This window comes from Sardina pilchardus, chromosome 13 (assembly GCF_963854185.1).
Source record: "Sardina pilchardus chromosome 13, fSarPil1.1, whole genome shotgun sequence".
NCBI classification, from domain to species: Eukaryota; Metazoa; Chordata; class Actinopteri; order Clupeiformes; family Clupeidae; genus Sardina; species Sardina pilchardus.
In genome coordinates this window covers 13,584,302-13,609,229 of record NC_085006.1, presented here as the reverse complement: position 1 = coordinate 13,609,229, position 24,928 = coordinate 13,584,302, and the positions used below count along the sequence as shown (strand labels likewise).

Here is a 24,928-nt window from a genome sequence, read left to right as displayed (position 1 = left end):
TCTGCAACCAAACCCTGATTCTAACCTATATCTCATATAACCATACCCCACTGGTCCCAAGACATTTGATTAAAGTACAGAGAGCACAATGACTTCAGTAACATGCAAGATGGTTTCCACACTTCCTTCCAGAGTAGTGGATACTGACACATTAGGGTAAAGAGAAGGCCCGAGCCTAAGCCTAAACAGGTAGCCCTTTGTTCTGCATTCGGTGTGTTGGGGAATGGGAGAGGCGGTCAGACAAGTGAGGGGTAAAGCGTGTGTGTCAGAGAGACAAAGATGTGTATCTGTGCGCTGTTTAAGACTCCAGGGATTGGCTTACTGGCGAGCGCCAGGCAGGCGCCCGAGAGAGTGCCGCCTCACCCGTGTGATTTCACAGGGTGGCGGTTTCTGCCGAGGATAATCGCGCCCACCGTGCGCTGGCTCGGGAGGGGAACACGAATTTTGGAATGACTTTACAAAGCCGAGGAGGACTGTCAGACTGAAATGAAAGATCCCCTCCTCCTCCTCCTCTCTGGATTAGACCAGTGATACAGCACAACTTGGACCCCTTTCAAACGACTCGTTTTTTTTTTTATAGACGCTGCCCTTTTGAATGCCTATGAACATTCCCCCAGGGATGGAAAATAGACAAGGAAAGCTGAGCATGATTGTAACCACTATAGGCAGTATGAGCTTGTTAAGCACCAATACCTTGCAGCTAGGCATGTGCGTGTGTGTGTGTGTGTGTGTGTGGTCTGGCCACAGGGCCTTGGAGCACAACTGTCAGCCTCAGGACCTCTGAGAAGCGGCACATGTTAAACTTTGCAGTCAATATGCTTTGATTTATCTTTCTTCCTTGGGTAATAAAGTCTAGGGGGTGAGTGACAGAGGTGTGGGTTATTCGCATTATCTGCCAGAGACCGTCTGAGAGACGGGATATTATTTATTGCAGAAATTAACAGAAAAACGTATCATATACCGCTGCTGCAGGGCAGAATGAGTTTTTAACTCTGCCTCACTTTTCCAGGCCTCTTATCTCGTGCACTGACTAATAAGTGTAATCCAAGTGCTTAGGACAGAAGTCATAAAAGTTTTGTTGTACGGACACCCTGCAGTTTACCAGAAGCATTGTATACTTGATGCTTGAACGCGTGTTCTGACCACATTCTGCAAAAGACAAGATTATGCCCTAATAGAGCAATCTTTTGTTTCAGTGAGGCACGGCTCCAGAATCCTGTTCCAATGGCCTCAAAGAGACACTTGCACATCTGTGTTCTTTCTTCTTGGTGTTGATGTCTTACAAGAGCCCAGCAGAAGGTGAGGGAAAGTTCAGTAAGCAGTGATGTCATGTGTGACTGTAACAGTATAGGCAGATCAATGAGATCACTCACCAACAGACACATACCAGCTTTTGCATAGTCTTGGTTCAGCCCCTCCATAGGAAAACTTTTATTGACTGTTTACTTCAAATATCCAGATTCCAAAATGGAAATGGTGGACAATTGTTTGTTATTACTTTGGCCGAATGGTGTTTGTGTGGTTGAATTGTGTAAGTGATAGCTGATGCAAGTGAAACCAGTTAGAGAAGAGTGGTTATGGGTGTTTTAGAGCTTCTTTAAAAATGCATTTCTGAGAGCTCATGTTCACTGAAGAGCGAGATTGAGCCTAAGAAAACATTGAATACGATAACGTGCCGAGGTGTCACATACACACTGTTTGTCCTACTTACAATAAACAGATGAATAAATCGAACTCATGCTGTAGAAATAGAGAGATCTTTAATGTCCATTGCCATCACTTCTTTTAGTTGTACGATAATTTGGCAGGTATCATTTACTTGGTAATAGAGCTTCCATTTGGGGATCTGGTGGTGAAAATCGGCCTTTCTATCTGATCCCACTGGAGTATTCTCTACTGCATCACTTCCATGATTGTACTCTGGAGACGGTCACAGATATGACATATCAGTGTCATGGCTGGGGACAATTAATTGCTTCGTACACCACATTAACCTATAATTGTTCATGTAAGAGCAATTGGTGGGAATATAAAATAGAAAATTAAGTGTGATTCTGTATGCAGGGCTGTAAGAGAGAAAGAGGGAGTGAGAGAGAGAGAAAGAGAGGAGGAGACAGAGAGAGAAAAAGAGAGGAGGAGGAGAGAGAGCACCACCAGCTGCATGCCCTGTGGACTCTTTTGAGTCTGGACTCGTCATATCAGATATCTCTTCATCATCTCTAATATTTATCACGTCAAAAATGGATAGACATGTCAGGGAAATTATGTTATCTAATTTCAACTCAAAACATGTCACTAACATTTAAAAACACCCTATAGATTTCCTACAGAAATGTGTCTTGAAATTGTTTTATTTATCAATTGTCATAATTAATTCTTTATGAGGAGAAAATAAGCAAAGTGAAAAATAATACACTACATCAGAAATAAACAGAATCAGATCCTTCCTGATGTAGTTTTCAGCAACGTTTTCATTGAAAAATGTAATGTGTGCTGTTGCCGAGTCATGAAAACATACAAAGACACTGAGAATATTTTGTTGAAAATTTGTTTCATAATTTGTTTGTATAATTTTGGCATTCATTGGCCGGGTTTCCCAAAATTGTTAAGAAGCTCTTAAGTGCTAAGAACTTCTTAGGAGCGTTGTAAGAATGTTCTAAGAACGCTCCTAAGAAGTTCTTAGGACTTAAGAGCTTCTTAACGATTTTGGGAAACCCGGCCATTGTCTGTTGCAATATGAACCTCTAAAATAACATACATTTTTAAGTTATTTAACATTCGCTTTGGTTAAATTAATGTTACCGTTGGCATGTTTTGCATTTCATTAATGCTACTGGAACATAAGCCAGGTTCAGCACAATAACCTCCATGTTTTTCCAGAGCACTTTATTGTGGTGCCACATTATAACATTTTTTTGCATACTACTCCACAATCAGTTGAACAGGGAGAATCTGAATGAGATTCATTGGGTAACTCAACACTTATTTAGTCAATGCCCAAGTCAACATTATGTGCAGATCACTGTACATGTTGGCATTACTGCATCATTTATGCTTTAATTACCAATTGGGTATCTGAAATATGTTTCTCATAGTATTTCCATTTCCATTTTTACACAGTCCATGAACATAATCAAAGATGTTGACACAGGCTCTCCATTAACAAGCAAGAATAGGCTAAGATTATGGTGCATGCAAACCTCTCCATCTCCTGTAAATTTGTGGAACGCGCATACACACACACACACACACACACACACACACACACACACACACACACACACACACACACACACACACACACACACACACACACACACACACACACACACACACACACACACACACACACACACAGACATTGATTTTCTCACTGAATGAGAGTAAAATGCCTTACTCATAGCATCATGTTAAATAATTAATTGTGCTTAGATGATAATACTGTACATTAACTATTTCAGTTCCATTTTTTAAAACACAAAGTTAACTTTCTTTGGTATTGTGACTTCTCCAGTACAGTAAAATGACCATGTTGGATTATAAAGTGTATTAGGTGCATTTTACTGCATGTTGAGAGAGGAGCTGAAAGGAGAAAAATAGTTGGGAAGCTCTGAGCAAAAGCCACTTATATAATCAGAGGAATTCCTTCCAGACAGAAAAGGCCCGACTGGTGATGGTTTAGGTTGTGAGTGGTCATCTTGAGACCAAGACGTAAAATCGGCCAGGTTTGGAACCTGATGTGAATAAAAGTAACTGGTTTGACCAGAGAGCAGGTTAAAAGAGCATGGCAGAGGCAACGAACAAGGCAAGGAAGAAGACGCAAAGGAAGTAGTTGCAGTCATCTGATGTCGGTGTTGTTCTCCCCCTATTCCAAAGCAAGTGTTCTCTTGGTTGGCGGGCAGCTGTCTGTCTGAACTGGGGGGCACAGCCGAAGTTAAGTGCGAGCTGTGAGAGAGCAACGAGGTTGCGTAATTGCTCTGAGAAGACCCTAGAAAAGACGTCGAACACGGGTGTGAGTGTGTAGAGTGTTGTAGGGCCAGGAGAGGAGGCACTGGCCAGTAAAAGGATCCCGTGAATGCCAGACCTGCAGCAGAGGCGGACGCCATTCGAGGTCCTCTCTTCATGGCCAGTTTGGCTTTGGCCGCTGCCGTTGAGCGCCGTCGGAGCTTCCCCGTCGTGCCACCGATGAATACGTCCTCACTGGATGGGTCCAGCATCCAGTAGTTGCCTTTTCCCGGGTCATCATAGTGGCGCGGCACTTTTACGAAGCACTTGTTTAGGCTCAGGTTGTGCCGAATGGAGTTTTGCCAACCTTGCCTATTGTCCCTGTAGTACGGGAAATTGTCCATGATAAATTCATAAATGCCGTTGAGTGTAAGCCGTCTTCCCGGGCTTTGCCGAATAGCCATCATGATCAAAGCATTATAGCTGAAAGGGGGTTTCTCAGGTTTACCATTCTTTCCTCTGTCTCCTTCTCTTTCTGTTTTTACCTCAACTCTGTCAACCGATTTATTCAACCCCTTTTTCCTCTTATCACTGGGTAACAATTTATCGTCACGCACTGAGCTGCAGCGTGCCTTACAGTTTTTCTTGTCATCCTTGAAAGTATATTTCCCATCTCGAATAAGTGCACATCGGGGTTTTTGATCCGTGAAAAACTGTTCTCGGGACAGAGTCTTGATATCTCTAGAGCGCGACGTATCCATGAGGGGACCGCGCTCATTCATCAGCATCTCGCGTTGAAATAACAGACTGCTGATGCTGAAAGACGACTTGTGGAGGAGTTTTACCGGCGTTTTCAGCTCGTTCATGGTCAGCATCACTCACTTGCACACTGGTGGAAGTCGTTTTGTGGAGGGGTCCGGGAGGATGTTGCTGGAGAGTGTCACGCGTCCGTGCGTAAAGTTCAGAACGACCGAAACTCCTCATAAGCGCGAAGACTCGTCCAATGACAGTAGATGATGGTACAGCGCTGTCAATCTCTGTGACAGATCAATGAACTCCGGGGCCCAATTATAACACTTCCGAGGAGCGTGAAACTCTAGCTCACCTGCGCTTTGCCCAAGGGACCGCCTCCCTGGCTCTGCCCTTCCCTTCTGTTTACACAACAGTTTGGCGAAGTGCCCGTCGAAGATGAACGGGCAGAGATGTGTGTGAAGGTGCAAAGTAGTACACCAAAGTACACAGACGAGAAGGTGAGTAGGTAAACAAACCAATGCCATGTGCTAAGCTGACTTGATCCAAACTTATATATGCCTGGTTGGAGACATGCACTTTTTTGACTGAATTCGACGGACAGGGCGACGTTTTACGCACAAAGCGCAATGTTAAACTTTTACCCTTTCCCTATAAAACAGAAGGTACTGTGCTCCACGTGGTTACTTGCTGGGAATGTATATTTACGCACGGCTTGTCGTGTGGAAATATAACGAAGGGGTACACATTTCACATAATTGATCAGTGATTACAAGTTTTACTAATAGTGTTTCCTTGGTTGAGCGAAAAGAATATTGTGCACAACCACGATATCATCCTTCATTAATGACACATGGAAACAAACAGGTTTCAGATTCACTTCAGTCTAATTATTTACCTTTATTAATGAAAATTCCACATTAAAAATACATTTTAAAATAAAAATCTCAAAACGTAAACATTTAGCTAATGTTTCGACCATAAATAATACGTTTGGACATAAATAGCCTACACATTATAACCCCCGCCTCCATCACACACACAAGTCGCACAATTTAGAGGTTGGAGTTTTTTTTTTTTAGAACAAAACATGTGTCAGCAACGCGTAAATAAAATATGTCAGTATACTGGTCTTAGATAATTATATAAAATATAATATAGATCAAATAGATAAAATATGAAAAATAGATAAAAAAAAAATAAATACAGAATGTCAGCAGGCCTATTCCCTATCACACCTGAGGCGTTGTATCTCAGAATAAAGTTTATTTCCGGGGCACTCGGTACTCGCCAAGTCCCTGTGTCCCAAAATGGTGTAATTGGAGACCAAGAAGCCCTGTAACACCCCATCCTGTAGAAGGCGTTTGACGGATGACAAAGCTGCAGAAGTAGGAACATCATCTGAAAAGAGAGAACAAACGTATATTGTCATGATTAGGAGAGCCCAATTGCAAAATAAATAATTGCAACGGCGGTCTTTGGGTTGGGTTTGAGGGTTGGAATTCTCTCTATCATGGATTTTGACTACATGGTGAGAAATGAGTTGCTTTGTTGTTGTTGTAATAATGTAATTCAAATTTAATTATTAACTTATTAACGCCATACTCTAGGAAGGGGTTAAATACAGCCTGGTCAATATTTGCGTTTAACCCATCATGTAGGCAATATTAAATGTCCTCTTGGGGACGTCGCAATTTTGGGTGTTTCTATAATATTCTTTACTATTGGATACAATATAAAATCGGAATAATTTTCATTTATTTTTTCTTACCGTTAAAATTGCCCATGAAGGCGATGCCAACAGAGTCCAGGTTATGTCCTTTGCTGTGCGCTCCCACGATGCCCCATCCGCGTCCCTCATATAACATCCCATTTTGCCCGACTAAGAAGCTGCAAAAACAAGTTTAACCAAAGCAACTTTTAGTAAGACATTTCGTTACAATTAAAGCAAAATACAGCGATTTGCTTGAGGAAAATAGCTGGTAACTACTGTACGACTAACCTGTAACCGATGTCATCAAAGTCTCTATCCCTCATGTGCATCCTCTGTATATGGATTACTTGTGCCATACAATCCTGTGCAGTAGCACAATTCCCGATTGTCGTGTGGTGGATGACTACCCTCTTGGCGGGTTCCCTCATTTCCTTTTGACTCCGGGGGTCCATAGCTCCCCAGTCAGGTCGAGAGGTTATATTTACTGCGGTAAGGAAAATGCAATTCTGTTTACGTGCTCTGTATGAGTTTACCTGCGACTGCATGACCAAGGAACACTTAGATCTAGCTATACTCTTACCTGCTTGCCTTCCAATCGGAGAGTATCCAGATCGTCTTGTATCTTCTTTGGCCATGTTCAGGCTACATGCAATATCGTCTCTTCAAATGTGGTTTAATAGTTAGGTAAATAAGCCACCACCTCGTCACTGCGCACTACAAGCCACGGGGTTACGGAAGAAGGGCTTTTTCAATGCTCAGATACGGACTATCTCTCCGCGTACTTTCCCATGTCACACCATACCAGTGATCGCGCGGGCGGAAAACTGCGTTGCACAAGAAAAGTGGAACTTGTTGAACACGTGCCTGTTGACTGTAGGATAAAGCAGCAGAATACAAAGGACAATTTCGCACGGTACTACCATACACAAACACGGAAGTAATTTTTTTTATTTTATTTTTTTTTTTTTTGTTGTGACTATTCATATCAATATTGTTGGGGAGAAACATAATACCCTAAGCATAAAGCACATCATCAACACAAACTAATCAACATATTCATAACATTTGCATATTCAAAGTGATCAAAAAAATGAGAGCAAAACACATTTTTTTCCCAGTTGGATTTAATTTCTGTTTGTAAAAAAAACAATAAGGCTAAAAATACCTACAACAAATATGGAGAAAGCCTGGGCTGCTGCTGACATTAGAGAATTTTCCAGCGATAGTAAATAAAAGAAAATCCACCCTGATACAAGCTGGAATCAACAGTTCTGCACAAACACCTGATTCAGGCGCAACAGTTCTTACAACAGTTCTCACACTATTTTTGAATGGCGTGACAAAAGTCCTGTTAGGTCACTAATGTCAGCAGGACGAGCAATCGAAATGCCCAGTGTGGCAGTAGCAGTGGAACTTCCTCTTCCCTTTTTCATTCTGTCCAGCGATGTCCACAGTGGGGGGCCGTGCACACGTAGTACAGCCGCATGGCATCCTGGGATAAAGATTTACCATGTTACATTCTGGACATGTCCAAGACACTATACACCCAGAAATGAATTCATGGGGGCTGTGACACACCGTCATGCCTAGATCATCCTTTTTAGCATTAATAACCAGCTGATAGGCCAGTCTGTGTTGTTGTTAACATGTATGATTATACAAAGCCCCTGAAAATGCAATCCATTGGGAAAATGGTTAATGGAAAACAGCGCAGACATAATATTTGTGTTGCATGTTATACTGTTGAAAAATCAAATATATTTCTTTCTAGAAATTAATTAATAGTCTAATGATAAAATAGGTGACCTCACAATTTCCAAAACGTGATTTCACACATTAAGCTATTTTGTATACATTTTATAGACTGGGTGTTCCCATCCTGCCTTGCGCGGTGATTTCATTCATGCTGCTAAGGCAGTCTGGAAACTAACACCCAAATTTTCGCCTGATGTTGGCGACCAATCACAGAACAGGGGAGAAAGCAAGACCATGATGAGCTATGCACAGACGCATTTGATAGACATCCGTGGCACCCAATGAACGGATCTGGGCATTTTTTCAAATACGAGAAAATGAACGTCTGGTTGCCAGACAACGTCTCATTTGAGAAGTGGTAGGCGCTAGCCAGGCTATACATTTTATGCATTCAAAGTCAGAAAAAGGAAAAAGAACATTATGTGAATAACATTTGAAATATTGTTGTAGTGTTTCTAGACTGGAGTGGTCAGTACTATGTGTTGGTGCCTGCATCAATGGCTTACATATTGTCTGGTTATGTTGCTGATTGAATTATAAACGGCCGCAGCAATGAAGAGGAAGAAAGTAGAGTAGTGGCTGTTGGTGCCCGCAGAGTTTGGTTATGGTTGTTGTTTGGCTGATCGGGCCATAAACGGTCACAGCAACGAAGAGGAATGACTAGAATCCTAGAATCATGCAATGCCTATTTCAACCAAAGTTATGCAATGGCTTCTTAGGAGCAAGGAAACCCATCATGGAAGTGGAGCAAGGATGGATCCAGGACACTGGACACCTTCTGGGGGTGTTCAGGGTCTAATTCAACAAGACACCCAAGAAAAATGGTGTCTGCTTGAAAACCACAGCAAAATGCTCATAAAATCTGCTCTGATGGTGGTGTTGCTTGTTCCTGCTTTGGTTCTTTCTCTGGGTAACTGGGCTAGTAAATTTGCTTAGAGCCCGCACCAACGATGCATAAGCACTTGTAAAGCATACTTGTTGCTCATGAAAGCTGCGTTGTTAGTGATTTTTTTTTGTGTTTGCGGCTTTTGGTTGTTGATTAGTCACTGTGGGAAATCCCTTACCTATAGTCGTTGTATGTTCCTCATTTAATCCACTCTTAACCCTATACTTATTAACTTTCCAATATGATACTCATCACTCAGTCCTTTTAATATCAGTTTACTTTTACTTAAAATCTACCTATATCACCAAATATATGCATATGTCTCATCTGTTTTCTCCAGAGAATTGAGGAGGAGATATGGAGGAGGTTACAGTGATCTTTACCTCTGCCTTCATGCTGTGTGACTGGAAGAACACTGCCTCCTTGTGGCCACATCTGAAAACACAAGGAAATTATTAAACACAAGCCCAGTTCTGCATGAGAGCATCTCACGTGTCTAGGAGGAAATTCAGACCTGCCTAAAATAGCAAAAGCAGAAAACCACCACCATCAACTGTGGAAATTCCAAATGCTGACCTGCTACAGCGTTTAGTTAAATGCACCTAGATCTAAAAGTGTGCAACATTTGTCTGCAGAATAACCCTTTGAACTGGGTACTAGAAAGGGTCCGTAAGAGCACGTCAATGGAAAGACAGTGATGGTGGCAGACAAGCGTATCCTTTTAAAGAGGAGATGGTCACTCACTTGGGACATGGGTGATCCTCTGTCCGGGGTAATGTTGGATCCTGGGATACATCTGCAATGATCTGCGTCAACTCACTGAAATGTAGACACAATAAATATATTAAATCCCTTAGATTCTAGTTTAAGTCTGCTTGCCTTTACAACATTGTTAAAGGCCACAGTGACACTGTAAGGGCAAGTGGGGGATTTAATTACTTTTATGGCCAAATGAAAACACTGTTATTGCTCCCAGAGACTAACTAAACTCTGGCATCACTGACTACATGAGCTCACACTTACTCAACCTCGTGGGTGATCTTGTTGACGTAAATGCAGCTATTGTCTGCCTCCTGCTGGTAATCACAGTTCCTGCACTGAGGACATGAACGACAGAAGACATTTTCAGTGCACATAACACTCAGGTATCACAGTCAGGGACCTCACCCTAGTTATCATATAAAACCCTCAACACACATGTCCTGCTGCACAGAACACAAAATATATCACTCAACACCCAGGATTCACTCGAGACAGATCAGATCTTAACACAGACACTGGAAAGATGAACGGACTACACACACATGCACATAATGTACAGGACTTGGCATGCTGTTACCAGCATGATGACTATACACAAGTTCTCAATACCTTGTTGACTATCGAACATTCAATTCACAAAAGTGTTTTTGTGTGTGTAAGCTGTGTGTTAATATTACATGCAGACATGTCTTTAATTCAGCATCTAAACTATTTTGTTTTCTTTCTTAAATGATGAATGGTTTGCCAAATGCATAGAAACGTTTCAAGTTAAACAAGATAAACAAAAGTCAGGTATTTTATATTGAGGAGGCTGCACATTGATATAATAGGCTGGTGCCTAACCCCAAAACAGCTGTGGTAGAGTAAAGTCTTCGAATCAGTCACAACAAAGCAGGTGACTTACTGCATATAATAGGATGCGATTCTCCTTGTCCTCTTTTGGATACAACATGTTATTGCTGTAAAACAAACAAACAACAACAAAAACACAGGGTCACAGGATCAGCTTGAAGCTAAAATGCTTAGGAAATACAGCTCCGAGCTAGAGTTCATTTCGAGGGTAGGCTACAGTAGCAACACTAGCCTACATCCTGTCCTTGAATTTCCCCTTGGGGATCAATAAAGTATCTATCTATCTATCTTGTCTCCTCAGCCAACCATTTCATGGCATCGTCTGAAGTTACTTTCTGCCGTGTGGCTTCCACTTTGCAAAAACACATTAAAAGACAAAGCCATCAACCGTAGAACTACAATTTAAACATGCATTTACGGGCCACCGTTATACCGTCCCCCCTTTACCTAGATTGAAACATTGCTGAACGACTGGAATACACAAATAGAAGTCCTTAGACTAGGTAACTAGAAGGCAAGGCCAGTAGCAGCTTATAACGCAGATGCTTGTGTAGCAGCTATCCTTACCATTCTTGACAGAAACGAATACCGACAAATCCCGGTTCATACGTGCCACCTTCTAGATCCATTTCAGACAGCTACCCAGATAACGTCAGTACTATTCGATTTATTGAGTTATTTTACTGAAACATAAACACTAAAGTCCAACAGCCGCCTTGCCTACTTTAGATGCAACCATAGATACTAACAGAGCATGCGCAGTTGAATTTGAATAGCTTGTACTGAACGATTTGTTTAAGTGGCGCCCCCATGCTGTGGAGGACGAAATAGCATCATTCACTTTGTTTTAAGTCATTGCTCATACATGCTAAAACAATTATGATAATATTTAATTTCAACTGTAGAGAAATAATGTGAACAAATACACATGTTTTAAAATTGTTATTATTTATTTCATTCAGAGAACAAAAATGTTCTTTGACAGACTCAACTGACTTATCAGCCTCAACTTAGTCGAAACCCTACAAACACAGTGTCATTATCTGCAGAACAGAAAATGTCATTTCTGCCACAGCCCCATAGATCCACCCAAACTTTGTCATACAGGGACAGCTCAATGACGCTGCTTATGCTGGCCACCTGGCTCATCTTGTCGGGCAGAGTAGTGTGGTAAGCAGAGACCACTTTATGGCCATTCTTCTGAATGATGACTTCCCCACGACCATAAACAGAGGCATGGACAGTGAAGTAATAAAAACCAGCCAGGGAGCAGGTGAACACACCAGTGCTTGCGTCGTAGCCCTCTCCCTTGTTGACCAGAACGTGACGAAATTTAAGGACACCACTGTGAGGTGGATAATTATCACAAGGAACAAGTTTTGCAGTAAAGGCCACCGTCCTGTCTGAAAGTGCAAAGAAAATCAGTAGGTATTAGTTAACAATGGCCTAAGCCTATGGCTGCACTTGGACAATACAAAGCAATCCTGAAACAAACAATGACATAATTAAAACATTGATGAAAAAAACTCTAGATTGAGGCCATACAAATACATTGATTGTGATTTGATTGATGACTATTTAATTGAAATCATCAAAAATGTCATTAAGAATATTTTAAGAAAATGTCCACACACTGACCAATATTATCAGGGCCATCCCCACGGCCATCTGTAGGATTCTGGAGATGTGATTCTGGGTCTATGGGCATATGAGATGGAAACAGTAACAATCATTAGTGTATTGTCATCACAATTGAATCAGCAACAGGAACAGTAACAGAACAATAGCAATCATTAGTCTATTGAAAGCTATAGGTGATTCAATCTACTTGTGTAATCAATGTGTAATGTAATCACACCTAGTATTCTAAATACTAGCCTAGTCAATGATCAGCTTATTGATACACTGACCGACATTAGCTGGGCCATCTCCACGTCCATCTGCATCTGTGACATTTGAACAAAAACCCTCATTATTATTCAAGTTGTGTTGTTTTCAACACATTCATTTTAAGAGTGTAATAATACAAACCAATGCTGTGATTGCTATTCACTGTTGAATGCTGTTCACTCTCAAAGGCAAGTGAGAGTTACATGATTCTTCTTAAATCACATTCCATGTCATTCCACACACACACCAGACAGACACATAATCAAAGGATTCTGGCAGAAATGCAACAGGCATGGATGTAAAGTGTTAGGACTGATTTTGTTTATGTTTGTGCATCCCATAGAAAGTATTTGGTTAGCGGCTGGAAGGTGCAGCAAATCAAACCAAGTTATATTCCTGTAACAAGGAATCCAGGCAAACATTCAGTCAACAGCAGACTTAAATTATGCCACACCCCAAGTCTTGTAAAATAAACAATTTATCTGAATATACTTCCAGGTACTGATATATGCTTACTCAAGGAATCACACCATGCCATTAGGATTACTTATATAGGTCATAAATTGAAAACACTTACTTGTTCTATATGTTTGGTCCATCCTGATGTATTTGTCTCAGTTCTGTGGGCAAACTGTTTTACGAATAGAAGGCTGAGTTGCTGAGAAGGTGTGGTCTTTCGAATGACAGACAGACATTCTTTCTTAACACAGTACACAGATAACACGGCTTCAACCTATTTGCTGATACACATATCTCTTTTTCAGTCGTCGTTCAGTCCGCTTCAGTGCTCTTTAGGTAATACATTGAACTTTAGGAGGGGTAGGATGATGTTGGGTATTCAGTGCTCTTTTTGTATCAAGCCTCCCGTGATGTTTCCCAAATCAGTAAGTAAATACTGTAAGTTTGACAGCCAACCAGTTTTTCAGATAATGCTTTTGGGGAGGTCTTGCAATAACCTAATTTTTCATATCAAGATACAGTGTTTAAATACATGTATGTATTGTTATTTATTTAATACAAAGCAGAAACAACATGGTCTGTTGATTTGGAATGTGGTGGGGTAAGAAATTGACCTCAGGGCATATCAGGTCTGGAAGAACCAGATCTGTTTGAATGCCAACTTGAATGCCAGTGCCGTATCAGTACATCCTATTGGAAAAATAAAAAGTATACTGTTTGGCAGATAACTTTACTGCTATTCTGTAGGTTTGCATTGAAATTAATAAATTGTTAGAGAAACATTTTCCAAACCCTCAAGGTTGTTTTCATACTTAAAAGGAATAAGACTGAAGAGAAATATGGCAATATTTTGACAATATTTTTTTGCAGAAAAATATTTAGCACCCTGAAATGCTGCCATGTCTTACTCTGTTATTATTCAGTATCAGTTGAAGTCTCACTTTAGATTTACAGGTTACATTTTCTGCAATTATTGAACAAGTCAGCTGTTCAACCAAATGGTTCAATTTAATAAGCCACCTGTTGTCCTCAATAAAATAGTTAATATGTATGTATGTGTGTGTGTGTGTGTGGGGTAAATTCTTCAGGGTTGTCAATCAGTTGAATCATTAAACAATTTACAGATCTAACAAGGAGATAAAGGACACAAATGCACAGCCACTTTACAATAACATTAGTAAACTGACCCTATTTAACTTTTTAAATATGCCTATCACACACAAACACTTTTGCTCTTTATCAATTTGCCTGTGTGATTACTGTGTGTATTTCTGTCTCCCATAGATATAAATGAAGCAAAAAATGAAGAGGCACTCACAGCAGTTTTCATATGCCATCCTAAGGTTGCTGAATGACATTCAAATACGTTGACAGTCATATTCAAAATTATGAGACCATTACAAATGGTCAACTCATTCGAATGTCACTCAGCAACAGTTGGATGACATCAGAAAAATGAGCTGTGTATATTTTCTAGTCTAGTATGTATCTGTATGTTTGATATGTATGACTGCCCCCTACCTGTTGTGGTATATGTTACACCCTACTCTGATATATGAGGAACGACATTGACTTGAAATGCATCAGAGACACAGATGTTTTGGACTGTTAAATGGAAAGGACAGGAGAGATCAATCGAATTTCTCCAACATCTGGAACTGAATGGCAACTTAACATGAATTGCATGCTTGCTTGCTTACATCACTCACCCAAACAGAACTGATACAAACAGGCTCTAATGACAGCACTTGTTGCATGGTGTGTGTATATGTGTATATGCGTGTCTCTCTATCTCTCTCTCTCTCTTTCTCTCTCTGTGTGTGTGTGGTGGGGATTAGAGCGCTGGGACTGCTCCTGTGTTTGTGTGTGTGTGTGTGTGTGTGTGTGTGTGCACGCCCGTGAGGAAGCAGCAGCCCTGCCTGCCATTCTCTATATATAGCCCCCACCCCACCCTGAGCCTTTGATCCCAGGGCTAATTCTCCGAATCGTCCAAATCCACCCTGACGAGAGTGACACTGCACACCGTGGCCGCGTAAAGAGGGGAATGATTTGAACTATTAAAGGAGGGGGGGGGGGGTCTGCCAACTCCAGTGGCGCAGTCCTGTGTCTCTGTAGAGAGAGAGATAGAGATAGAGAGAGAGAGGGAGAGAGAGAGAAAGAGAGAGAGAGAGAGACCATGCGTGGCCATTCGAAGGAGCTGACCTGTACCTTCCCCCCCAACCTTCCCCATTCCTGCCTCTGGGCTGCCGGGCGGTGCCTTGCTCTCCTTTGTCCACTCTAGCGGAGGGACAGCCAGGTCCCTCTGACGTCACCTGCCCCGCTGCTGTAATCGAATGAGACGTTAATCCCACTCCTCTGCAAAGCTGCTCTGTGGGGAAAACGAAAGAGAGAGAGAGAGAGGGAGAGGGAGAGGGAGAGAGAGAGAAAGAGAAAGAGAGAGAGAGAGGAAGGGAGGGAGGGAGAGAAAGAGGGAGGTGGGGGGAGGTGAGTGGAGAGTGGAAGAGAGCAGCTGGTAGCAGTGCACTGAGGCTGTTACTGTGTTGCCGTCTGGGCTCTTCGGCTCTTTCTTCAGCTGACCCACAGCCGAGAGCGAGAGGCCTCTCCAGCTCACCGGGTCACTGAGCCGCCGCCGCAGCCCCCAGCTCTCCCCTCTTGACCCGCAACACCTACCCCCTACCCCCACCCACCCTACATCTACTCCAGGCCTCGCCCTGGAGACCAACTGCCCCCCCGGGGGGCCGGCGGAGGGCGGATGCTGTGGAAGTTGCCCCCCTCCGCAGGCGGCCCCGGTGCCTCAGATGATCATGCCTACCATCACCGGCGTGGAGGTGTGCCAAGATGGAGAGGACGGATGCCTGCCCTGCGACAGGTAAGAGTACTTTTACTGACTACCTGACCTACCGCAGCCATGCAACAAGTCATGCCCGAAAATGTCTACTCGGTCATGTGAGACTTATACACGTGACAGGTCTGTCTGGTTTAGGGCAAGTACAATCTATAGCTAGTCAGGAAAATGCAATGTTTTTGTGTCCAGGAAAAACATGGTTGTGTCTTACTATTTAAGGCGCACACAGAAGTGTTTCAGTGACTTGAATACAATACTGGCATTGATTTTACTGGGATGTGTAGACATGGTTGTAATTTAGGGTAATCTGCGTGAGAGCATGTGTGTATTTGCACAAACGTGTGTGCGTGTGTGTGTGTTTCTGTATATTGTAGGTACTGTTTGTTTGGGTAGCTATTCTACTGGAGGTGTAAAGCCCTAACGCCTGCCTTTAGAAGTCATGTGGCATGGTTAGCATCATGCCTCATCCTTTGGCCCTGTTGCATGTCCCAAATCCTGCACTGACCCCTCTGCTTGCGTGAAGCGCACCATGCGGTTGTCACCGCCATGGTGTTAGCTTGTTATTGACTTACTGTAGGTAGGAAGAGGAGGGGTGGGGGTGAGGTGGAGCTGGATTATCAACGTACTCAGCAACGGTTGTCATAGAGATATTAAAGAAACATCATAAACAGTTTATGTTAAGGAAAGTCCGGTTGCTAATGCCAACATGTTGATTTTTTTTACATCCGTGGAGAGTGTTGTAATGACCCTGACTAATGAGAAATCACCAGTATTCTGTGTACTGTGGTGCACTTTTCAGTAGAATTGTAAGGATGGGACATTGGGACATTTCCTGTGGTGTTCATTTATAATAAATGAACACAGAAGAGCCAAACATGCTAATCTCTCTCTCTCTCTCTCAAAAGCTTTTAAAAGATTGGCATTTGTTCCCATGAGTACCAGTTTCAGAGGAGGGTAAAAAAAAGAGGATTCTGATTCCAGACAGATCTTTAGGCCATCTTTAATCCACTCCACTCTTCAGCTGTCCTGGACCAGAAACAGCTTTGAGAGCGGAGAGGAGGGGAGAACAAAACTCCCAGTTTACACCGCAGAGACTCAACAAAAATGTCCTCCGTGAGGGGTTGGGATTACAAACTCGGCACCAGAAATTAACAGCGAGTTTCTTCCCCTGTTGTCGCGAGTTTAAATCAGAGCTTGGCTAAACATTTTATTTTAGGCTTTTAGCCAAAGGATAAAAAACAGAGGATCCCAAGGTAATGCCGGGAATAACAGGGGTGGCAGATGGTTGGCAGAAGAAAGCCCTAGTTTGCTAGAGACCACCGACACCGACTGAGTCCCCCTGGCTTGATTCCATAGGGACATGACACCTGGCAAACCGCACACTCCACACACACCAATCTCTTTCTGATGAAAAGTGACTGGGGTTAAGGGGGGGCATAATCCATTTTGATATGATCAGCCCTCTATGACTGCTATAAGCAAAGTAATCTGTGTCACGGCCTTGCAGATGGTGTGGTTGGGTCAGCTTTGTGGAAGTGTAGAGATTAAAGGGGTGGGGTAATATGGCTACCTTGCACAATCTCTGAACCCCCTCCATGTGTCACACCAGAAAACACCTCAGAGCAATATAGGATATGAGTCATATGAATTATGCAACACAGCGGAAAGTCACATAGGAACATGCCATTAGTCACTTTACACTCTACAACCCAATAATAATTTCCTGATAATGTTTGAACTTGTCCTCCATTGTCCATCATTAAATGTAAGAAGACAGAATAATCAGGGGTGTAGTGGTAAAATAAGAGGTGGGTTAACTTGAACTGAACTGAATCAGTTCACTGTAACTGAATTTTGTGATCACGGTTAGGTGGACTGTGCTATGGATATTTAAAAATGGCATTCAGAACACGTTTGATGATGGTGGAGGTTATTGTTCAATGTTCATAACAATATCAGTTCCTAGAGTGTTAATGAGCATATATTCTGTGAATGTGGATAATACAGTGTGATTTTGAAATGTTAAAAGTAGCAGTTGATGAATAAACTCTTGTGAGTGGTGGATACACTCTAATAACAGGTGGATAAACAGTGTTTACTTACATTTAGCCCTACAACCCTGAGAATATAATGAAATGCAATCATTTCCTTATATTTATAACTTAGTCAATGTTGTACAACCAATCAGAATAGCTGTATTTCAATTTTGGGGCCAAGCAGGGAAACGTATGAAGGAGACCAATTGTGTTTCTACCTCTTTTTTATTAGCAGACAAGCCGTGATGCTGGCATGTCATTGTGACTCTACTTTTTGTATTCTTTCATATTTCAGAAGGTGTTGGAGTAAAATGGAGCAATGTTGGTTTAATTGCTGCCAGAGTCAGACCCATTTGGGCCACTACCAAATGGGTAATAATGGGCTAATCTTTGGTCATTATCATAAAACTTGATCTAAGCGCTTGTTGGCATAACATTTCCATGGCAGCTAGGCTATGCCTTGTTGGGCTGCTTGGTCTCATTACTGGATGCACTTGTCTGGCAGACTGGAACTAAACTTTTAAACCTTTTAGTGAAATCCAAAATGGTGGTGAGAGCACTCCAGGAGTAGGCTACACATAATACCTGGTGAAACAATAGCAATGCCAGTGCAACCTAGCATACCACAGCAAAACACAAACTAAAGACAAGAGACACATCTGCAACAATAGCCAAACGAGACACGCCTCCAGCAAACAATTTGCAATAAAATCTGGGACTACTGCTGATGAAAAAGTGTTAACCAGGGTCAAGGTGGTTCAAACCAGATCACTCAAAAGGCCAATTAAGGTGTTATCTAACCAGTCCACATTTCCACCAGCTTTGAACCAAACCAAGGATGCGTCATCACAATGGGTGTTGCTTGCAAAACAAAAGTTAATGAGATGCATAAATGGGAGAATGATATGAACAGTTGTCCAATGAAAACAGCAGAAATTAGCTGTTTAAATGCTAATCAATGTCTGCAGTGTAATGGTAGTTGACTAGTTTGTTTATTCGTGGCAATAGTTGATATGACCAGAAAACTCATGCTTTTAGCCCTCTCCCCTCTCAACCGCTGAATGACACACCCATTGCGGTTCACAGGAAAAACTGTAAACTGCAACTGTTTTTTTGGTTCTAGCTCCAAACCAAGGTGCCACATTCTGAACTGGCTTTTGTTTGGTCAAAATGCTTCAAACGGTTCATCACGAATGGGACAGCACACTCACAACACAAAGATACACTGATCTGTGGAGGAACTACATCGCATACACTTAAGTCACAAAACAATTGGCTGTAAGTAGACACACAAACACAATAACACACAAGTGACCTAACCAAAAGTGGACTGCAACAACCACAGCCAAAAAGGGTCACACTGTCATCCAGTACACACAAATATTGCTAACTTATACCCAAGCTGCAACTAACAGTGACCCAACAGACCTGGAGTGCAGTTACCACAACATAAAGGTCACACTTCACAAGCCACTGCACTATAGTCTCCACCACAGCTACACACACTTTACACACATATAGCCAGTGTTGTACACGTTCACACTTTTCAATAACTAGTTTAAAGTTCAGTTCACACACGTGCAAAGTGAACTGTTCACGTTCATAGTTCACCATTTTTAATTTTGAACTAGTTCAAGTTCAGTTCATTTGAATGAAAATCTGTTTCTGACGGTAGTGGACATTCAGACATGAAGCATATGCGTAATGTACAGCCACCACCCGTTGTTCTCATCTAATTTAGAATGTCCGTAAATTGGGCTTTGTTTCGCTGGGCAGATACCGATGCCTAATAAATGCAGCCGCGCATTTATTGATAATTAATTAATAATAAATGCTTCTGCTGTGCATGCCTGACAGCGGAAGAGTGTAGTTTTTACACCGGGAGTATGGAGGAGGTTATAGCCTTGCTGCATTAGGCTACCTGCAGCGATGGAACTGTTCAGTGATATACTGTAGGGCTCTTTGAACAGACGTTATAGGCTACATCCCTCGATCATCACTGACAAGTGCGGAATTTGCGATTGCATTCACTAAGCAGCGGTTCTATGTGTACAATGCATCATGCGTAACATGATCATGGGTAATGTAACGTAGTGCAAAGCTGTAGTTTAGTGGCGCCCGTGGGCAGTGAGTGTGATAACGACATGCTGTTTCTAAAATGCCAGCAGACACTAGGCCTACTCAGGACAAAACAAATTTCGTAATGTTTAACTGGACCTCAACAGTGACGTTCGTCGTTCATCTCACATAATCTGAGCTAATTCACGTTCAAATTCATTATTTACAAATGTGTTGCGTTCAGTTCAACGTTCAAAGAAAAATGAACGTGTTCAATGAACGCGTTCTTTTGAACTCGTTCATGCACAACACTGTACATAGCCTCACCTTATGGATGGTTCAGTCCCGGACGAGCCCCCATTTTGATATGCCCCACCCACCAGCAACCCAAATTAATAATAAATCAATCAATCAATCGCCTGGCCAGGTGTTCCTAATCAAGGCTGTCACATGCAGTGCACCTGAGCAGAGGTACAGGCAATGGGAGAGGACCAAGGACAAACAACACCAGAGAGAAACACAACACAGGAAACATATAGCTGTAACAACCATTACATGAAAATAGGAAATAGGACACTTCTTGGAAAGATCCTGGACAGAGATCAAGAATTCTAGAGCAGGAAGTTTTAGACACATTAGGCAATGTGGGCAGATTCAAACACAGCTGTAACAACCTTTACATGAAAATAGGAAATAGTACACTTCTTAGAAAGATCCTGGACAGAGATCAAGAATTCTAGAGCAGGAAGTTTTAGACACATTAGGCAATGTGGGCAGATTTATGTGCGTGTCACACTTGTCAGTTTTGTACATTTACTGTATGCCCTGGACTCCCATCCAATGACCTATACGTGTGTACACTCATACCTTCATCATATGCGCACTGTAGCAAAGCTATAAAGCTAAATAAAGGTGCTTAAATGCTTATTTTCATGACTCTACGGTTTCTTAAACAATCACAACTTTGTGCTGAACCTTTACATCAAGTGAGAGGTTCTTCACATTGAAAATAGTTATTCAGAAAGACTATTTTCATACCTAAATGACTGTTAAGACATAGTGTGAAGGAGAAAATGAGTGTGCGCCCACTCTTTAGTTCATGGCATCATTTTGGGGTAATCCCCCCAGAGAAGGTATTTGAAAAATAAGAGCAGTCAAGCAACTGCAAACCCTCACCCGTCACACAATATGAACCAAAGTGAAACCAAATTCTAGCATCTGCTGAGTAGGATCCGGATGACTATTTGGGAAAAGATCTTGTGACCCTCTGCATTGTGTAAAGACCTTAAGTACACCAGACCAAGACATTTTAGACAGATAGAACGGACTTGATTACAATACCCTCTCCTCCCCTCCCAATAAGGGGAAGAGGGTTAAATATCTCAACTGGAGTTAGCTACAATATAACTGTCTCCATGACTACATGTCCACAATGTCAACATTTAGCATTAGCCCATATTGTTTTTTTTCCACTGTGAGCCAGATTTGAAGTCCTTGATCTATTGTATAAGACAGACAGCCTCTTTCTAGAGTCTGGGAATGATATGGTGTAAATTACAACTGACTTGATCCTTTGAATCCTATGTACTTCATAGCATAACAACATAGTGGAGTCTTGTAGTCCAAGTTAGTGTAACATCCAGAAGGGCCCTTATAGTGTTGGGTTTAGATCTAATGTTACATTTCACTGGAGTGTACAGTATAGGCCTACATTAGGTGGGTATTGTGTGTGAGAGAGTGCGACAGAGAAAGAAGACAGATAGAGAGAGAGAGAAATCTGAGTGACAGGATGTTAGTGCAATAATGCAGTTTATCAGAAAGAATGACTGGCTGGGTTAATAAATGAAAGCTTGGGTCTCTTTGGGACAGGTGTGTGTGTGTGTTGTGTACGTGTGTGTGTGTGTGTGTGTGTGTGTGTGTGTGTGTGTGTGTGTGTGTGTGCGTGTACACATACACACTATGGGGATCAGAGGGATAAAAGTATGTGTATGTGTGTGTTGTAGAGATGAGGGAGAGAGAGAGGAGGTAGACAGCATCTGTCAGCTGCAGCTGCTCAGAATCCTACAATGTGTCCTGCCGGATCACGGTGGCACAAGGTGTCCTGCATATGAGAGCCAGGCCTTCAGAGAGCAGTGAGAGTAGCACCAGCCAGCTGGACACAAGCACTGATTAAAGGTGTACTGTACAGCTTCAGACATTGTGCGGCCTACTTTTTCGGTGTACTCATCTCAACTATTGGATTTTGGAGTGGTGTGTGTACGTTTGTATGTGTGTGTGTGTTTGTGTGTGGGAGAGACTTTATTCACTGTTCAATACTTAATTGTTAATACAATCTAATCAAATCAGGTGTAATAAAAACTCCACAGCGAGAAGTAGATGGAGGGAAGGTGGTGGGTGTTTTGATTAAGCAGAGAGAGTGATGTGAATCCTTACCCTGTCCCTTTTTGTCTATGCAGTGGGATGGATCTGATGGGATCCCAGGATATGACCATGGAGGATATTCCTCTGGACAGGAAAATAGAAAATAGGCTGCCCATTCAAGTACGTACCCATCTATCCATCCATCCATCCATCTCTCTCTCTCTTTCTTTGTCTCTAACTCACTATGTGTTTCTGCCTAGCTGTAATGTACCATAATATAATGTACAGTATATGCAGTAATAATGATCATTTGAATGATTTAGTGTAGGAGTATATCAAGGGCTTTACAAGTTAACCCGTACAAATACAATCTATATTTGAGCTCTGTGTTCAGACACCTATAACTTCCTTCCTTCCTGTCATGGCTACATCTGTTCTCACCCATGTTTTGCTCCAGATCTCGAAAATCGCACTCACATGGATTTGCTCTTATGGCTTTATTAGACCAACAAATATTTCGGCCCTAGGCCACCATCACCGTGTTGTGGCTGAAACGCATTTTTGTTGAAGATATGGTCTAATAAAGATTTATTAAGAGCAAATGCTTGTAAGTGCAGTTTTCAATGTTATTTTGTGGTGTTTTATAGTGTTTTTTGAACTCGCACCCAAAGAGAGGTTTTATTTTTGGAGCTGAGCGTGCTCGTTCCTGTGTCCCCCCCCCCCCCAGATCTTCCCCGATCCCGTGGAGGTGGTCCTGGGCCCTGAGGGCACACTGACCTGCGTGGACCACGGGAAGGAGCGCCTACCGTCCATTGTGGTGGAGCCCACGGACGTGTCCGAGGTAGAGAGCGGAGAGCTGCGTTGGCCCCCGGAGGACATGGACTTCGAGGACGACGAGGACCTGTTCCTGGAGCAGTGCATCCCCCCCGCCAACATCGCCGACTGGGGCGAAGACGAGGAGGAGGAGGCTGCCGCTGTCGTGGTGAACCACCAGCAGCACACCTCCCTATTAGGTAGGCCACTCTGTGTGTGTGTGCGTACATGTGTGTGTGTGTGAGAGAGAGAGGCTTTTTTCACTCTGTGTACAATTATCCTCATCAACCACCACCAACACTCTGTGTGGTTAGGTAGGCCACCCTGCAACATTGGGGACTGTATGGGGGTTATGTGCCGGATGCTAGTTTATTTGTGTCTATCTTTGATTCCTTCTACGTTATTTTGGTTCATGGACTATCACTGACGCCTCTGCTTTTCTCTCTCTCTCTCTCTCTCTCTCTCTCTGAGTGGCAATAGCTCTGGGTGTTTTGAGAAAGTCTTTTGTCTTTGTTGTCTATGTTTTCTTGTCAATTATTCTTTATTGCTAATGATTTTACCATGATTTATGCCCTCTTTTTAAGTTTTATTATTATCTTTTTATCATTATCATTATTACTCTTTGCCCATCTATGCTCTTATCTGCTATTACTGTTTGTTTTTTGTTTATGTAAAGCACATTGAATGACCCCTGTATATGAAATGCGCTATATAAATAAACTTGACTTGACTTGATTCTCTCTCTCCCCCTCTCTATCTCTTTCTCCAGATCTCCAGACAGATGAGTTTAGGGATGAAACGCCTACTTTACCTCCAGAGAGTGCCCCTGCTTTAAACTGAGGCTCCTCTTAACTGCCCTCACTCCATCCTGAAGCCTACATCTCAACTAGGAGGCAGAGGAGACACTCTGTGGACACTTTACTCTTCACACGTCTCATTCTCTTTGCAGGATGAGCATTCCCTCACTGAATAGAGTTAAAAAGTATAAAAAACGGTCACACTCCATAAACGTTTGTTTTCTCTTTAATATTTCAATTAGTAGCGACAGAGGTTACAGGGTCTACTTTCACATCCACTGAACAGGGTGACTATACAGTATGTTACCCTTATGCCTAGCTGGTGTTCAGTGTTACAATATCTCATGATAGTTTCAACAAAAGTGCTGACCAGTCATAATGTATGAGAACAGTTTTATCATTTCACATCAAAAAGGGATTTTTATGCTGCTTTTTAAAATCGCTGTAAATATGTTTTATCATCAAGTTAACAAAATGAAGGAAGACGTGCAAGAGTGATTGATGTGTCAGTTTTTAGGAAATATTGAGAAATCGTGTAACCGCAGAGATGTTATTTAGTGGACATTTTGGGAAGTGATACCCAGTTGACTACAAACTTCTTCTGTGTTTCTTTTTTACACATCTTCCTATATGTCAGCATTCTGTCATTATATTGCAATCATAAAGTCTCATGTATTGTTTTCTGATGACATTTAAAATCCTTTGATATACTATAGCGAGAGTGTAAGCATCTGTATTATTTTTAAAAACATTTTTTTTTTTGGTTGCTTAATGTCATTTTTGCTTTGCCAACCATCAGCATTAATGATGTATTATGCATAGCTGTTTCCTTTCTGAAAATAAATGTTACATGGAAAGATGGAGAGTCAAATATATCTGATTACCGGTTTCCTGAATATCCAATTGTTTTTGAGAGTGAAAGTGAGTGAGAGAGCGAGAGAGAGACCCAGCTACACACACACACACACGCACGCACGCACGCACGCACGCACGCACGCACGCACG

The 24,928-nt window shown here is 42.1% G+C and overlaps 5 protein-coding genes across 7 annotated transcripts; 1 reads left to right on the top strand and 4 right to left on the bottom strand.

The window, feature by feature from the left end:
• Positions 1 to 3,539: 3,539 nt before the first annotated feature.
• foxg1c (forkhead box G1c) lies at positions 3,540 to 4,811 on the bottom strand. Its single transcript, XM_062553154.1, has one exon. The coding sequence runs from the start codon at positions 4,809 to 4,811 to the stop codon at positions 3,561 to 3,563; it is 1,251 nt and encodes a 416-aa protein (XP_062409138.1). The 3' UTR covers positions 3,540 to 3,560.
• A 769-nt stretch (positions 4,812 to 5,580) lies between these two features.
• On the bottom strand, positions 5,581 to 7,212 carry pglyrp5 (peptidoglycan recognition protein 5). The gene is made up of 4 exons (XM_062552244.1): positions 6,990 to 7,212; positions 6,698 to 6,893; positions 6,467 to 6,585; positions 5,581 to 6,096 (listed from the first exon to the last, which is right to left on the bottom strand). Exons 1-4 carry the CDS (start codon positions 7,042 to 7,044, stop codon positions 5,918 to 5,920), a joined length of 549 nt encoding a protein of 182 aa, XP_062408228.1. The 5' UTR covers positions 7,045 to 7,212; the 3' UTR covers positions 5,581 to 5,917.
• A 178-nt stretch (positions 7,213 to 7,390) lies between these two features.
• On the bottom strand, positions 7,391 to 11,401 carry polr2i (RNA polymerase II subunit I). The gene is made up of 6 exons (XM_062552243.1): positions 11,232 to 11,401; positions 10,717 to 10,771; positions 10,074 to 10,147; positions 9,795 to 9,869; positions 9,434 to 9,485; positions 7,391 to 7,901 (listed from the first exon to the last, which is right to left on the bottom strand). Exons 1-6 carry the CDS (start codon positions 11,291 to 11,293, stop codon positions 7,839 to 7,841), a joined length of 381 nt encoding a protein of 126 aa, XP_062408227.1. The 5' UTR covers positions 11,294 to 11,401; the 3' UTR covers positions 7,391 to 7,838.
• Positions 11,402 to 11,595: 194 nt separating this feature from the next.
• On the bottom strand, positions 11,596 to 13,224 carry LOC134099388 (complement C1q and tumor necrosis factor-related protein 9-like). Of its 2 annotated transcripts, XM_062552238.1 has the most exons (4): positions 13,132 to 13,224; positions 12,575 to 12,610; positions 12,303 to 12,362; positions 11,596 to 12,067 (listed from the first exon to the last, which is right to left on the bottom strand). In XM_062552238.1, the coding sequence occupies exons 1-4, from the start codon at positions 13,151 to 13,153 to the stop codon at positions 11,670 to 11,672; spliced, it is 516 nt and encodes a 171-aa protein (XP_062408222.1). In that variant the 5' UTR covers positions 13,154 to 13,224; the 3' UTR covers positions 11,596 to 11,669. The 2 variants fall into 2 exon arrangements, with proteins under 2 accessions (XP_062408222.1, XP_062408223.1); XM_062552239.1 differs by lacking the exon at positions 12,575 to 12,610 and having other exon boundaries at positions 13,132 to 13,195.
• A 1,831-nt stretch (positions 13,225 to 15,055) lies between these two features.
• lbhl (LBH regulator of WNT signaling pathway, like) lies at positions 15,056 to 24,717 on the top strand. 2 transcript variants are annotated; one of them, XM_062552240.1, is made up of 4 exons: positions 15,056 to 15,882; positions 22,409 to 22,493; positions 23,041 to 23,326; positions 23,896 to 24,717. In XM_062552240.1, exons 1-4 carry the CDS (start codon positions 15,812 to 15,814, stop codon positions 23,964 to 23,966), a joined length of 513 nt encoding a protein of 170 aa, XP_062408224.1. In that variant the 5' UTR covers positions 15,056 to 15,811; the 3' UTR covers positions 23,967 to 24,717. The 2 variants fall into 2 exon arrangements, with proteins under 2 accessions (XP_062408224.1, XP_062408225.1); XM_062552241.1 differs by lacking the exon at positions 15,056 to 15,882 and adding an exon at positions 18,195 to 18,266.
• Positions 24,718 to 24,928: the final 211 nt, after the last annotated feature.

What these genes read in the sequence shown, in the direction of transcription:
- foxg1c (XM_062553154.1), bottom strand. Translation starts at nt 4,811, where the DNA reads ATGAACGAGCTGAAAACGCCGGTAAAACTCCTCCACAAGTCGTCTTTC.
- pglyrp5 (XM_062552244.1), bottom strand. Translation starts at nt 7,044, where the DNA reads ATGGCCAAAGAAGATACAAGACGATCTGGATACTCTCCGATTGGAAGG. An exon ending in TCCGATTGGAAGGCAAGCAG is followed by an intron (nt 6,894 to 6,989) that starts GTAAGAGTATAG and finishes TCCTTACCGCAG; the next exon opens with TAAATATAACCTCTCGACCT. An exon ending in TTTGATGACATCGGTTACAG is followed by an intron (nt 6,586 to 6,697) that starts GTTAGTCGTACA and finishes TTGTTTTTGCAG; the next exon opens with CTTCTTAGTCGGGCAAAATG.
- polr2i (XM_062552243.1), bottom strand. Translation starts at nt 11,293, where the DNA reads ATGGATCTAGAAGGTGGCACGTATGAACCGGGATTTGTCGGTATTCGT. An exon ending in AAGATCACCCACGAGGTTGA is followed by an intron (nt 9,870 to 10,073) that starts GTAAGTGTGAGC and finishes TCTACATTTCAG; the next exon opens with TGAGTTGACGCAGATCATTG. An exon ending in CACACAGCATGAAGGCAGAG is followed by an intron (nt 7,902 to 9,433) that starts GTAAAGATCACT and finishes TCTTTATCCCAG; the next exon opens with GATGCCATGCGGCTGTACTA.
- LOC134099388 (XM_062552238.1), bottom strand. Translation starts at nt 13,153, where the DNA reads ATGGACCAAACATATAGAACAA. An exon ending in AGATGGCCCAGCTAATGTCG is followed by an intron (nt 12,363 to 12,574) that starts GTCAGTGTATCA and finishes ATATGCCCATAG; the next exon opens with ACCCAGAATCACATCTCCAG. An exon ending in GGATGGCCCTGATAATATTG is followed by an intron (nt 12,068 to 12,302) that starts GTCAGTGTGTGG and finishes TTGCACTTTCAG; the next exon opens with ACAGGACGGTGGCCTTTACT.
- lbhl (XM_062552240.1), top strand. Translation starts at nt 15,812, where the DNA reads ATGATCATGCCTACCATCACCGGCGTGGAGGTGTGCCAAGATGGAGAG. An exon ending in GGATGCCTGCCCTGCGACAG is followed by an intron (nt 15,883 to 22,408) that starts GTAAGAGTACTT and finishes TTGTCTATGCAG; the next exon opens with TGGGATGGATCTGATGGGAT. An exon ending in GCAGCACACCTCCCTATTAG is followed by an intron (nt 23,327 to 23,895) that starts GTAGGCCACTCT and finishes CTCTTTCTCCAG; the next exon opens with ATCTCCAGACAGATGAGTTT.